The sequence below is a fragment of the Electrona antarctica genome, assembly GCF_951216825.1.
Source record: "Electrona antarctica genome assembly, chromosome: 16".
NCBI lineage: Eukaryota > Metazoa > Chordata > Actinopteri > Myctophiformes > Myctophidae > Electrona > Electrona antarctica.
Window position 1 is genome coordinate 13,961,991 of NC_136797.1, and position 15,981 is coordinate 13,977,971.

At 44.8% G+C, this 15,981-nt stretch overlaps 1 protein-coding gene across 6 annotated transcripts in view; it reads left to right on the top strand.

Annotated features, from left to right (window-relative positions):
* Nucleotides 1-15,981, top strand: part of lrrtm4l1 (leucine rich repeat transmembrane neuronal 4 like 1) — a 241,050-nt gene that overhangs the window by 160,195 nt on the left and 64,874 nt on the right. For 5 of the 6 annotated variants that reach the window (XM_079524526.1, XM_079524527.1, XM_079524524.1 and 2 more), the window contains one exon: nucleotides 7,954-9,635. In XM_079524526.1, coding sequence (XP_079380652.1) covers nucleotides 7,954-9,635 — 1,682 coding nt within the window. Of the gene's footprint in view, nucleotides 1-7,953; nucleotides 9,730-15,981 lie in introns of all 6 variants that reach the window. The other variant, XR_013791932.1, reaches the window with a different exon arrangement.

Sequence of the window (15,981 nt, forward strand, 5' to 3'; positions counted from 1 at the left end):
AAAATACATTTTAGTCGAGTAAATCACCTGTAGATTTAGTCGACTAAAACTAGACTAAACACAAACATTCCAGGTGACAAAAATGTGACTGAAACTAAATGAAAACTATTGAAGAGACTATGACTAAAACTAAAATCAAAATGTGCTGCCAAAAACAACACTGTTCTCAAAGTGGTCCTCTTTGGGTGTGTTCCAGGGGTGTCCCCAGAGTGGTCCTCTTTGGGTGTGTTCCAGGGGTGTCCCCAGAGTGGTCCTCTTTGGGTGTGTTCCAGGGGTGTCCCCAGCTTAAATACATAACAATTTGGGGGTCCTTGACATGAAAATGTTTGGGAACCACTGTGCTACACGTACAGGTCTGTGTGGAGTGGACACCTCGCTACCAGGGGCGGAACTAGGGCGGTAACTTACTGTACGTGGCTGTAGCCCAGAATGTTTTCTAAAAGCCTGCAAAAGAATACATTAAATATTTGGTGTGTGTGTGTGTGTGTGTGTGTGTGTGTGTGTGTGTGTGTGTGTGTGTGTGTGTGTGTGTGTGTGTGTGTGTGTGTGTGTGTGTGTGTGTGTGTGTGTGTGTGTGTGTGTGTGTGTGTGTGTGTGTGTGTGTGTGTGTGTGTGTGTGTGTGTGTGTGTGTGTGTGTGTGTGTGTGTGTGTGTGTGTGGGGCCACCTCCTAAAAGCTACTGTGGCTGAGGTCTGAATCTGGTGTGTGTATGCGTAATCGGCGTATGCCTGCATGTGTGTGTAATGTATTATATATGTAGCCTAAATAAACACATACGTACCAGTGTGTGTGTCTCTGACTGTGCCCTGCGTGGGATTGTTTTCGTAATCCCGCCCACTCCCGCTCGATATCTGACCATTAGTACAGCCTGGTTTCAAATTGTTTCGCCCGGTTTATGTTCCACCACGCTCTTCCTGCCCTCCACGCAATTTAAGTACTGCCTGCTCACACAATATTTACTTCACTTCTCAGTCTAGGGCAGTGTGAAAGGGCCGGTTTTTGGACACCAGGGAGCCCAGAGATTCTGATTGGCCTGTGGGCATTACATCTCCTCTCCATTGTAAAATTGAAGTTATACTTCCCTTACTAGCCTCGGCACCCATGCAGGCTTTTATTTTCGTGTTTCGTGTTCGGCTCAAAAAATAAAAGCCTTGGGGGAACGTGACACATTTCCTGGTCTAGGAGAGTATAGGAGTGGGAGTGAACTACAGTGCAGAGGGGGCGTCGCTTTCCGTCGCTGATTTCTACCAGGGAGGGGAGGGGCGGAGGGGGGGGGGGGGGGTGCTCCAGCCGTGCCCGCCCCTCTAGACCAGAAAGCACGCTGGCTAGGCCATCAGGCTACTATGTCCTTCCTACTGTTATTCGTTGAGCACTTTCCAATCATCTAAGCCAGGTGTGCCTACGTAACAGGGAACATCGGAAATCAGGCTCCAAATGCAAGACTGAGAAGTGAAGTGGGGTGGGGGTAGGAGACACTGAACGAGTGCCTCAGTCTCTCTCAGGCTACAGCTTGAGAGAGAAGGGGAGAGTGACTCAACCATTTCAGCACCACGGAGGCATGGACAGAGACACAGTGGACTGGGCTAAAGTCTAAAGGGGAGAGTGACTCAACCATTTCAGCACCACGGAGGCATGGACAGAGACACAGTGGACTGGGCTAAAGTCTAAAGGGGAGAGTGTCTCACCCATTTCAGCACCACGGAGGCATGGACAGAGACACAGTGGACTGGGCTAAAGTCTAAAGGGGAGAGTGACTCACCCATTTCAGCACCACGGAGGCATGGACAGAGACACAGTGGATTGGGCTAAAGTCTAATTCATGCTTCGTCGCACAGCATTTTGTCGTGCACCGTTCTCGCTGTGTGACACAATCTGCATTCAAAGATGTTCCTAGAAGCTTTGTCATTGGTCGAAAAAAAAAAACCCGGTCGCAATGACTAACCAATCGGGAAGTAGACAGGCAAATCGACCAATGACAAAAGCTTCTAGGAAAATCTTTGAATGCAGATTGTGGCCCCTAGATGTGTCACAGAGACTACATTTATTTTGGGAGCGTTCTACCCATTGCTGGCTGTCTGAATACCACCAAAAAAAAAGAAACGTCATTAAAATGTTGACATATTATTGCTTATAGCAGCTTTAAAGGGATAGATGCCTACAGTATATGGATTACCTGTCGGCAACATTTCAAAATGACGTTCTGCTCCCTGAGACTATCACTTACTGACAATGTAACAGACCCGTAACACTTCCTTTGGTTCAGTGTTGTTTTTGGCAGCAAATTTATATTTTAGTTTTAGTCTAAAAGGGCCTTTCAAACGGGAAGCGAGGAACGCAGGCGTTGTTGCCTTGGATCAACGACAGGTCTCCTCCAGGTCTGCTCAAGAGGGGCGCCACAACGCAAGCGTGAAAAAAAAACACACACCCGTGTGAACTGAGTGGTGCAACCCCCCCCTCTCTCTCTCTCTCTCTCTCTCTCTCTCATTAGTTTCTGGCACAACAGCGCCACTTTTGCCCCTACTGGTACTCATAGTAACATAGTCACACACATAGTCACATAGGTTAACACGGACATTGCTGTTCCTTGGAGTGGTTGCACCACTCAAAAAGCTAAACAGAATCCAGGTCTGGTGAGTCGCGGGCGTGTGCACGTAATGAGCAATGCGCGCAACAAATTCACGGGACCGCGCTCACGTAAATACGCTTGCGTTGTCGCACCGCGACTACTCCGCGCAAAAACGCATGCAGGTCTCATGGGAAATGAACTATAGGCGCGTTAACTTGCTTCATGTTTGAAAGGACCTATAGTCTCTTGAATAGTTTTCACTTAGTTTTAGTCACATTTCAGTCACCTGGAATGTTTTAGTGTCTAGTCTAGTTTTAGTCGACTAAATATCATAAGATTTTAGTCGACTAAATCTACAGGTGATTTAGTGGACTAAAATGTATTTTGGTGGGCCTTGTCGTGTTTTAACGATTTGCTGAAAATAGCAGATCTACAAGCTCACAAAGCTGCGACGTGTTGTGAGCTTGTAGATCTGCTATTTTCGTCTAGTTTTTATTTGTTGAATTGTCAGTATATTTAGTCTTAGTTTTAGTCATAGCTTTGTTTTCATTTAGTTTCCATGTAGTTTTCGTCAGTGGAAAAAAGGTAGTCGACGTCTTAGTTTTAGTTGACGAAATGTACACTTGCGCTAACAGCCCATACTTTGGTTACATTTGTACACTTGCGCTAACAGCCCATACTTTGGTTACATTTGTACACTTGCGCTAACAGCCCATACTTTGGTTACATTTGTACACTTGCGCTAACAGCCCATACTTTGGTTACATTTGTACACTTGCGCTAACAGCCCATACTTTGGTTACATTTGTACACTTGCGCTAACAGCCCATACTTTGGTTACATTTGTACACTTGCGCTAACAGCCCATACTTTGGTTACATTTGTACACTTGCGCTAACAGCCCATACTTTGGTTACATTTGTACACTTGCGCTAACAGCCCATACTTTGGTTACATTTGTACACTTGCGCTAACAGCCCATACTTCGGTTACATTTGTACACTTGCGCTAACAGCCCATACTTTGGTTACATTTGTACACTTGCGCTAACAGCCCATACTTTGGTTACATTTGTACACTTGCGCTAACAGCCCATACTTTCCAGACTGCCCAGTGAGAAGCCTGTAAGTGCGGTGTAGGGAGCTTCTTATTTTAGAAGGGAGCTTTTATAGTGTAGGTGTTACTTTTTTTTCTTTTTTAACACACACATCCTTGGTGTCTAGTACTGATGCAATAGGTTGTGTCAAGACACAAGACACATGTCAAGACAGGTAGAGTCACAGAGCACAGATGCATTCCCTCCTGGTGGCTGGCTGGCTGCAACATGGACTACAAAAGACTACAAAACCCATAGTCAGCATCAGCAAGGCATTCAGGTCTGGACAATGGTTGCTTCCCAGCTAAACTATATAAGCTGATTGCCCTAGTGAGGGCACTGAAATGGAAGGGAAACACACTGTAGAGAGAGAGAGCACTGAAGCCAACAGAGGAACAGGGATTTCATTGTGGTACAAAGACAGCAAACTATAGATTTTTGATTTAAATACCTGTTTTACTTTAGTTTCGCTTCTGTCTGCGTGAAGGTGAAGACTGAATACACTTAAGTTAAGTTGGGAAAACAACACTTTACTGTCTCCAGATCGAGATCGCCCACACACAATAATAGCTTAGTTTAAATGTCTTAAGGATAAGCCGAAGGCCCTGCAACAGTCCCTGTTGTAGGAAGAGAGCACTGAAGCCAACAGAGGAACAGGGATTTAATTGTGGTACAAAGACAGCAAACTATAGAATTTTGATTTAAATACCTCTTTTACTTTAGTTTAGCTTCTGTCTGCGTGAAGGTGAAGACTGAATACACTTAAGTTGGGAAAACAACACTTTACTGTCTCCAGATGGAGATCGCCCACACACAATAATAGGTTAGTTTAAATGTCTTAACCCATTTTGGGCGGGAACCCCTTTTGGTGTTTTAACTAAGCATTATGTTATACTTTAGCTATTGAAAAATATCAGATCTACAAGCTCATAGCGCGCCACTCGGTGGCGCGCTATGAACTTGTAGGTCTGATATTTTTGAAAAAAAGTAGAAATGCGGCACAAATCTTTGAATATATATTCTTTCAGAGCGAACGTTTTATTTTTTATTTCGTCGTCAGGCCTAAATGGGTTAAGGATAAGCTGAAGGCCCTGCAACAGTCCCTGCATGTCCCTCACACATATTTCTTTCATCTAACGAGCCTTATATAATCTGCCATAGCGGCTTCTCTCACGATTAAAATTCTGAGCACAGCCAGAGGGCATCACACAAGTTATATTTTGAATCCAGTGTGGCTTGGTAAAGCAAACAACTTGTTGACAGTTCTGGGCACTCGGCAGTGGGGATGTGAGGATGGCGAGAGATGAGATGTCTGAAAGCTTCTCGCTCTCTCTTTGATTATGGCTCCTGCATTGGCGTTGCACTTGAGTGTAATTCTCTGTTTATTTCCCCGCCCGAGGTCGGCGCTAGAGGAAAACAAACATGGCAATCCAAACCGTAGTCTTGTTTGTTGCAAAATGTGAGCAAGAGGAAATGTTGACCTAAGGCAGTGGTTTTCAACCAGTGGTCCGGGCAGCAAATTTTGGGCAAAATCGTATCCAACGACAACAAAACATTATTTCATTTTGGGTCTTGTGCGAGGCAAAATCTCATGCCCTCATCCAGTGCCACTTTGACTATGCTTGTACTTCATGGTACAGAGGTATCTCCAAGCTATTGAAAACAAAGCTGCAGACCTCCCAAAACAAGCTTGTGAGGTTACTACTAAAATTGAACCCCAGGTCTCATCTTACCTCTGCCCACTTTAGTAGCCTGGGATGGCTAAGAGTGGAGGAGAGAGTATCTCAGCTCTCATTGTGTCTGGTCTTCAAGATCCTAGATGCCTCTGTTCCTAAGTACCTGCTGGGCTACCTGCCCAGAGTGAGGGATGCTCACAGGTACTCAACCAGAGGAAGTCCATATGATCTAGTTCCCCCCAGTTTCAGGACACTCAAGGGAAAAAATGCTTTTTACTACGCAGCCACTACTCTGTGGAATGCACTCCCTCCAGCCCTGAAATCCCTAAATTCTATTGCAAGATTTAGGAAAGACCTGAAATCATGGCTCCATCTACACACTAACTGGTCATAGTTAGCTTCCGACCCTGGATAGCCCATCTCCCATGCTCTGGACTATTCTCTCAGGGTACCTCTTGTCCTATGTATATAGCTCCCAGCCTTATATATAAGGATTATTTATTATATGTTCCATGGTTGTTTTGTTTGTACAGTATGTTGTATAGTTTCATGTTACAAAGTGGACCACAATGGAAACAAGCGAAGGCTTTTTTGTGTCTAAGTCCATTTGGCGTTTTTTTTAAATGATGTCATTTTCTGTAATTTTCCTAAACTGCCAATAAAGTATTCTATCTATCTATCTATCTATCTATCTATCTATCTATCTATCTATCTATCTATCTATCTATCTATCTATCTATCTATCTATCTATCTATCTATCTATCTATCTATCTATCTATCTATCTATCTATCTATCTATCTATCTATCTATCTATCTATCAAACGGTGGTCCGTGGATTAAATGCCGAACAAATAATGGGCCTTGAGATGAAAAGGGTTGAAAACCACTGCCCTAAGGCATTCGAGGGCACCATGACCACCCATGCTTTTGCTTGTGTCACCAAAATCAGGAGGATTCCTTCTCTGAACCCAGAACATGTCTTGACAATCCAGCTAGTAATGCTTTAGATATTATTATTTGGACCTGAATAACTGAGCCATAGTGGGGTTAAAAAAATAAAAGTCTGTGCCAAATGCAGTGATGTAAATAGGTTTTCAATGTAATGAGTCCCGGGATGCAGAGATGGTCATTTAGATGAGTCCCAGGGACATTTTATGAGTCCCACTTCAACGATGTTAGGAGTCATATTTTGCCATTTTTACAAATTGCAGCATTTAACTATCATTTCATTTTATATCATGGTTATAATGTGGTTATATTCATGTAGAATACAGAAGAAGAAAGTATTATTATAACTAAAGCTAGCAAAATAAACTAGAATAAACAACATACAGTAGTGCATCCCGTGGATGCAGAGGTCGTTGTTTTATTGCGTCCCTGCCTTAACTATAAACTGCGTTTTGGGATGAAAAATGCATCCCAAAACTTTAATCTCTGCAAATGGATGGCAAATGTGTGCACTGCATGCTGCAATTGGTGGCTTCAACATTTAGAAGGTTGCTGTCCACTTAACACCAATAGGCCTATCTCACAGCCCCCTTTCCACGCCCACTTCCGGTAGATAGTGGTGTCATTTTACATTAGGCATTACCACTTTTTTCTCTGGAGAATCTAAGTACATTTCCTAATGTTAAAATGTCAAAGACCGATAATAATATGAAGAAAACACAATGGTATAACAACTCAAATAAGTAGAATAAACCTTACCTTTACAAAACGGTAGTTTGTGGCTTGTGAAAATACCTCTTTTAACATGGAAGCCGATGGACCGCAAAAGAAATAACACCACTATCAACAAAAGGGGGCGTAAAAAGGGGGCGGGGAAATGCTGTGAGATAGGCCTATTCAAACAAATGATGGCTCAAAGTGTTTGGTAGCTATATAGAGTATATAAAGGATAGAGACCGAACTGGAGCACTAGCCCCGCCCCCAAGCTATTCATTTCGATGGAGTTGCTCAGTGGCGTTTTGAAGCACCCGGAAGACTGCCGGAAGTACCTCCTCCGGACCTCAAATTTGAGGTCCGGGGTGACGTAGGGAGTGATGGTCCTACGTGTTAAAGCCCAGCTGCACGGGGTTTCCTCGTCATGAATCCACGGGTCCGCCTGCAGTCCTTCCTCATACCACTAGGGCCCAGAGCTTCAACGTTGAATAGCCTCACTGGCCCCTTGGTGTGTATACAGTATATGCAGCAAACCTATAGTCACCAGAGAAGTTAGGTTTCTGGAAACCATTGACCTGTTGAATATCTATTCTGCTGTGTGTCTCTGAGCCAAAACAAACCATTGACCTGTTGAATATCTATTCTGCTGTGTGTCTCTGAAACCATTGACCTGTTGAATATCTATTCTGCTGTGTGTCTCTGAGCCAAAACAAATCACACTTGTGTGAAATCAGGGGCGCCTCACTTCTTTTAAACAAACATTAAAAGTCCATAGACTTGCCTGCCATATGACATAATTTCTGAAAAGCCAGACGTTGGTGCCCCTCAAAAACATATGATCTGGCAGATCCAGATAAATATGCATACTATACGCACGCACGCACGCACGCACGCACACACTCTGTCTCTCTCACTCTCATACTGTCTCTCTCTATCTCTCTGTGTCTATAGGTCCATTGCTGTATGATGGACAACTGGCGCTCATCCTCGTCCCCCTCCTTCTGCTGTTGCAACCTCCGCTGTTGTTCGGCTTCGGGGAGCGAACCTGTCCCAACAACTGTCGCTGCGAGGGGAAGATCGTCCACTGCGAGTCGGCCAGCTTCTTAGATGTCCCGGAGAACATCTCGGTGGGCTGCCAGGGCCTGTCGCTGCGCTACAATGACCTGCACACCTTGCTTCCCTATCAGTTCGCTCATCTCAACCAGCTACTGTGGATATACCTGGACCACAACCAGATCTCCGCCATGGACAGCCGGGCTTTCCAGGGCGTCCGCAGGTTGAAAGAGTTGATCCTGAGCTCCAACAGGATCACGTTGCTGCACAACGCGACGTTCCACGGGATCCCCAACCTCCGCAGCCTGGACCTGTCGTACAACAAGCTGGAGATGCTGCAGCCGGGTCAGTTCCACGGCTTGCGCAAGCTGCAGAATCTGCACCTCCGCTCGAACGGCCTCACCAACATCCCCATCCGGGCGTTCCTGGAGTGTCGCAGTTTGGAGTTCCTCGACCTGGGCTACAACCGGATCAAGGCTCTGACCCGCACCACCTTCCTGGGGCTGCAGAAGCTGATGGAGCTGCATCTGGAGCACAACCAGTTCTCCCGGATCAACTTCTTTCTGTTCCCACGCCTGGCCAACCTGCGGTCGCTCTACCTGCAGTGGAATCGCATCCGAGCGGTCAACCAGGGCCTCCCGTGGACCTGGTACACCCTGCAGAAGTTGGACCTCTCCGGGAACGAGATCCAGAGCCTGGATCCGGCCGTGTTCCACTGCCTGCCCAACCTACAGATCCTCAACCTGGAGTCGAACAAGTTATCCAACGTGTCTCAGGAGGCCGTGTCGGCCTGGATCTCGCTGACCTCCATCAGCCTGGCCGGGAACATGTGGGACTGCGGCACGGGCGTATGCCCTCTCGTGGCCTGGCTGCGGCATTTCCGGGGAACCAAAGACACCACCATGATCTGTAGCAGCCCGAAGCATCTGCAGGGAGAGAAGATCATGGAGGCCACGAGGAACCACGGCATCTGCGAGGAGAACGACTATTTTCAGACCGAAACACCCTCCTCGCCGCCGACCTCGGACCTGATTTCCGAAACTACCCCGGACCCGACGTTTACCCCTACCAGCCAGCCGCCGCCCTTGTCCCCGCCCGCAACCTTTGGACCTCACATCCCCCCCCCGGGCAGACCTCAACCCCTTCCCCACCCAAACCTCCCCAAGCACGTGAGCGTAGTAGACCCAAAAGACACTGCTCCTCCTCGCATGCGGCCCACGCTAAACAGTCTGCTACTCACGCCGCCGCCGCCACCACCGGAGATAGAACACATGACTCTGCACAAAGTGGTGGTGGGCAGCGTGGCGCTCTTCTTGACCGCGTCCCTCGTGCTGACCCTCGTCTACGTGCTGTGGCGGCGCTACCCGGGCGCGGCCAGGCTGCTGCAGCAGCGGTCGTCGGTGGCGCGACACAAGCGGCGGAAAAAGAGCCCGGAGCCCGAGCAGAACCTGAGCTCCCAGCTGCAAGAGTATTACATGAGCTACAACCCTGCCGCGGCGCCGGAGGCACTGGAGGTACTGGGCAACGGCACCGGCGGCGTCGCCTGCACTTGCACAATCTCTGGTTCCAGGGAGTGTGAGGTATGACCACCCCCACCCACCCCCATCCATCGCATCAAGCTAAAAAAAGAGAGATTCCCCCACAAAAATCTAAACACAAAGGCTCGACAGAGAGGTAAATCCTTCGTCAGATATAGCACTGTAGAGAAATGGGATGCCTTTGAATGAGAGTTAAGCACCCTTGTCTTTTGGTTCATAACACGCTTACCTTTAAAATCTTCAAAGTTTTCCAGTTATTTGAGAGTTTTACCTTTTTATATAAAAAAACCGCAGACTGGAAAATAGAAATGAGGGTGTGAACCAGGGGACAGTGGTCCACTGCTTATGTTCAGAGCACTGCATTATTATACTTTTTCTTTACACAAATAAGAGCCTTTCTCGGCCCCGCCCCTCTCCAATTTATATTGTGTTTAGTTTCCAAGATGGCCGCCGCACCAGGTGGGGCGGAGGTGAGCCGTTGGGGTTGACATATGCCCTTACAAGACACAAGACACCTGTCTTGTGTCTGTGTTTAATGGCCGCTCCAATGCATTTCCAATGGAAGCCCATATGGTTTGACCAAACATTTTGTTTGATGGGGGGAGGGGGGGCAGAACACATCCATCAAAGCTGTGTTCAGACGCAAGTCAGGTGTCAGACACAAGGCAAGTGTGTCTTGAATGCAGCTCAGTAAGGGCATATGTCGACCCCGCCCGCTCACCTCCGCCACACCCCCTGCTGGTGCTGCGGCCATCTTGGAAACTAAACACAATATAAACAGTGGGAGAGGGGTGGGGTCGAGAAAGGCCCTTATTACACCTGCTGCCAGTTACTTAAATATGGAATTGTTTGCTTATCCAATTTACAACAGTAATTAAAGGACCACTTCACCACTTTTCAACCTATCTTCATACAATTGGTCCTCACTAATAATCATGATAAAATGGCACAATTATTTTCTACTCAGTCTGTGTCTCATAGGAGAGCTGTGGGCAGTTCAGAAACCCGCCACCAGTGACATCATCATTTTTTTTAAACAAGATATTTTTACAAAAATGTTTAGATTTTTATTATCGTGAGAACGACGGCTTCCATTTTTGCGTTGCAACTTTTCAGGACTAGAAAGCTGGATTCTCCATCGATGATGTCACTGGTGTGACGGGTTTCTGAACTGCCCACAGCCCTCCTATGAGACACAGATGGAGTAGGAAAAAATGGTGCCATTTTATCATGATTATTAGTGAGGACCTAATATACGTATGAAGATGGGTTGAAAAGTGGTGAAGTGGTCCTTTAAGCAATGAATATGGCAGAGTTTTTGCACCACGTTATTATCATCACATCTTTTGATCTATTCTTTGTCTTTCATCACACATTCTATCATTTTAAAAGCACACTTTATACACCTGATGCAAAGCTTGCCTCAGTGTGCATCATACCTTTATATAACTGTCTACAGAACCCTGGCATGGCTCACAGAAAGTTTTAAGATATTATCAGACATGGCATTTTAGGTACATTATGTTGGAATTCACAAGGTTTTTAAATGCATTTACAGTAATGCGTGCGTGTGCGCGCGCTGCGTGAAAAGAAGTTAATGGGCAATTATGGGTACTAGATTTGCCCGTAAACCTCAAGTTTAGCAGGCATAATCAGTAATATACAGGTGTGGTGGTACAATTCGGGATGGTACAATGGTGATGGTACAATTCAGGAATTTACCGGAGTTTGTTGGAAAGTTTAAAGGGAGTTTCCTGTAATATACACATCCGTATTCCATGCTTTTTGCGCAGTGTGTGCGTGCGCGTGTGTGCGTGCACACGTGCAACCGTGCATGCGTGTGAGAGAACACTGACAATGACCCTGTTGGTGGCTTCTCCAATAGTTTTCATGTCATGATCACCTTTTCAGTCACTATACAGTTCCAAGCCTGTCTCTATTGATCAATCACAAGGGCTAGAGTACGTCTTGGTGTTGTGGAATACTGTAGTACAACATCAATCAATGCAAAAATCACAGCAGGAATTGATCAAACCGTATCGATCAGCCACAGTTGGATACCAAATTACACAGTGCAAGAAGCTGCTTGACAGCTCATTAACCCATTCTGGGCGGGAGCCCCTTTTGGGGTTTTTTTTAACCATTATTTTAAACTTTATCTATTGAAACATAGCAGATCTACAAGCTCATAGTGCGGCACCGAGCTTGTAGGTCTGCTATTTTTCAATAGATAAAGTTTAAAAAAATGGTTGAAAAATCGTGAAATTGTGGCGCAAATCTTTGAATATATATCCTTTCAGAGCGAATGTTTTAAACTCAAATCTTTGCTTCTGGGGGAGTCCCTGGAACAACATATTTTCAGATGGGGGGTCTGTGACCAAATACAGATAATTCCGGGGGTCCTTAATATGAAAAGAGTTTTTTTTTTTTTTAATCGTCCTCTGGTTTAAATGGGTTAAAGCAACTAATAGAAAAATACCAGAGGCACACATCAACATGGCCACTCTGGGCACGTACGGTTGAATACCCATTATTGGCTCCCATGGTTGGCTGAGTTTTACTATCTACATCATGGGCCTTCCGCCCACTGTAAATTGCTGATTTTTCTCTGCTACATTTTAAATGCATTATCTTGCACTCTGTTCTGTGGTACACTACGCCGTAATGGCTGATCTACAAGCTCACAAAGCACCACATCCTCGATACTTATACATCCTTGTATACTGTATAGATCAGCTTATTTTACAACATTGTACGACTGAAGTATTATTCGGGCTTCACAAATCTTTGGCCGCCGGTGACGGACTTTAGTTTTGAAGCTTTTTTGGGTGGGTGGGGGGGGGGTGGGGGGGGGGGTTGGTGGCAAAACAGTCAGTACTTTAGTTGTTAGGAGATTTGTGGTAATCTGTAAAGAGGCGAGGCAGTACAGGTACTGTAATCCCCACAGCTTATGGTTTATATACGGATCTCTTCGCGATGATAAGGAGCATATTTATATCCTTCCTCTTACAGCAGGGTAATTACGATCACCTGCCTGAATGTTCAGAATGGCAGGACGTTTGATCTCGAGATGCACGCTTCAGTGCAAATGTAGCCCCTCGAATCAAAGGATGCACACCTTGAGTGAGCTGACTTGAAGAGATTATTCATGAAGCGCGTGTGTGCGTGTGCGCCTGCGTGCCGGTACTCTATGTTGTGAGGGAAATCTATTTATAAGCTTTATATAACTTAAGGGAGTCAAATTCCAGAGGAAACCCCCTACTGAGAATGTGCAAATGATTAATAAATAAATGAATTAATCAATAAACAAACAAACAAAGAAAGAATGTGAAGAATTTCATCTCAAAAATATTTTTTGTCATTTCAATGGCTCTATTTTCAAGCCATTCTTTCGCATCCCTCTCCACTGTGCATCACCAGCGGGTGAACCGAAGCAGTTGAAGCACCATTAGTTTTCATAACAAATCTGGCATCTATTTGAGCTGTGAATACACTGTGACACTGTAGGAAATATCCCGTCTAGTACCTCTCCCTTTGCGAGCTGTTTCCTGCGACAGCAAATAAAGCAGCTATAGGCACCAAAATGTTCATTAAAATTCTTCTTCTGGCTAAGCTCTCATATGGCAGAGAGCGTGACTAATGCTTTTGCACTCTATCAATGCTGTATGCCCTTAATCCTTTCAGATACAGAAACTAATTATTACCTGTAATGTGATTTAAGTGCAGCAACATTGAAATCCAGAGCTCGGATATGTTTTGGCATGCTCTCCTGACACTGGCACACGCGCGCACACGCACACATACTATTACTACAGTTACAGTTTTTTGATGCCTCCATGCTCCACCTGTGACAGCCATATGGCCTGAGGCATTATGTTTCCGTCTGTCCGTCCGTTTGTACATCCATCACAACATCGTGTGCGCGATATCTCACGAGCGCCTTGAGGGAATTAAGTGACACATTTGACACAAACATCCACTTCAAAGGGTCAAAGATGAATTGATTACAAGTAGATGGGGCAAAGGCTAAGGTCATTCGTGGCCTTCATGTCTGTTCCATTCTTGTGAAGGTGATAACTCAATTGACACCTTGGATGAAAATGTCACGGCATTTGGCCACAAATTGGCCGCTTGCGTCTGATGATTGAAATGATTAGCAGTAGGTGACCTCACAGAACCTGTGCATTAAATCCCTTTAGAAAAGGTTCATTCACTGCGAATACAAAATGGGGCGATGGAAGCCGGGCAGGGAGGGTGACATCACTGCCTGTGTTCCTGTGCAGTGTTGTTTTTGGCAGCAAATTTTGATTTTAAGTTTTAGTCGTAGTCTTTTGAAAAGTTTTAATTTAGTTTTAGTCACATTTTAGTCACCTGGAATGTGTTAGTTTAGTTTTAGGCGACTAAATGTCATGAGTTTTTTGTCGACTAAATCTACAGTTGATTTAGCCGAACAAAATGTGTTTAGGCGGGCCTTGATGCCGTCGTGATGACGCTGCGGCGCATTGTGGGCTTGTAGATCAGCTATTTTCAGCATGTAACCAAGTGTTAAAATGACTTATACTGGATCTCTTGTCCACTAGTCCCACTCCCTTCCTAACATTTTAGTCTAGTTTTTATTTGACGAAATTTTAGTCTTTAGTTTTAGTCATCATAGCTTAGTTTTCATGTAGTTTCCATTTAGTTTTCGTCAGTGGAAAAAGGTAGTCGACGGACATTTTTTTCGTCTTAGTTTTAGTCGACGAAAACAACACTGTTCCTGTGGGCTGGCCTGGGGCGGCATATAGTATGTCAGCAGGGAGTTTCGGGGCGGGGCGGGCTCCCTCAGGCTCCATGTCCTCCCGCTGCGGGGCGGGCTCCCTCAGGCTCCATGTCCTCCTGCTGCGGGGCGGGCTCCCTCCGCTGTGGGGCGGGCTCCCTCACTGCCAGGTGAGTCCGCAAGATACGGCAGTGACAACACATAGATGTGTGTGTGGGGGGGGGGGGGGGGGGGGAAGGATTCAGTTGGCATGGCAACAACAAAATGGGTGGAAAAACAACAAATATATTTTTTTAATGCATGAGTGACAAGTGCTTAACCCATTTTGGGCGGGAACCCCTGTTGGTGTTTCAAGCATTATATTGTACTTTAGCTATTGAAAAATGGCAGATCTGCTATTTTTGAAAAATCATGAAAATGTCATGAAATCATGAAAATGTAGTGCAATGTTGTGAATATATTTCTCATTTATCCTAATATAAATAGAAAACAGCTAAGCATACCGTATATAGCTTGTTGCTTAGCAAAAAAACAACAACAAAAAAAGCTCTACAAATATTTTAAAATATATTTTCGTGAATATATATATACTTTCAGAGCGAATGTTTTTAACTCAAAACTTTGCGTCTGGAGGGTCCGTGAAACTACATATTTTCAGATGGGGGGTCGGCGGCCAAATACATGTAATTCTAGGGATCCTTGACATGAAATAGTTTGAGGACCACTGACATAGAAACATGGTTTTTCAGAAAACTGTCACGATTTAGAAGCCATTTTTAAAGAATCGGCCTCGGGTCGAATTGGGTTAATGGTGGCATAAAACTTCCCATTTACGCCTGATAATATTAATCTGTATTCAAAAAACCCTCCTGTGTGTACCCAGTAAAGAGCCTTCTGAAACAAATCAATGAAGCTTGCGTTTAAAATAGTTTTCAAGTATTACTTGAATACCAGATGTGGCTGCAAGTCAGTCGAGTAAATATGGTGAATTGCAAACAGGCTCGCAACCTTTCAAGATGATCTACAATTCTATTATTTAAGGGAGAGGAATATATATATATATAATGTTTATATATATTACTGATAAGACTTATCATTGCTGGCAGGCTTGTATCTCCATATTTCAACTTTTTAAAAGTTTTGAAAGTGAATGTGGTTGAGTGCATGTCTGTGGATTTAAAGCAATATTTAACCAATGGAAAGTAGTGGATAAATAACTATAATTATTGGAACACAGATTTCCTGAAAAGTAACAGTTTTGTACAAACGTGTTTCCACCCGACTGTGACGTTATGCCTCTATAATTAACCCATTCATTTGGTGTTTGAAGCATTATGTTATACTTTAGCTATTGAAAAATAGCAGATCTACAAGCTCATAGCGCGGCACCAAGTGCTGCGCTACGAGCTTGTAGGTCTGCTATTTTTGAAAAATCGTGAAAATGTGGCGCACATTTCGAATATATATTCTTTCAGAGCAAACGTTTTTAACTCAAATCTTTGCTTCTGGGGGGGTCCCTGGAACAACATATTTTCAGTTCGGGGTCGGCGGCCAATTACATATATTTTTGGGGGTCCTTGACATGAAAATGTTTCAGAAAACTGTCAGGATTTAGAAGGCATTTGTAGAATC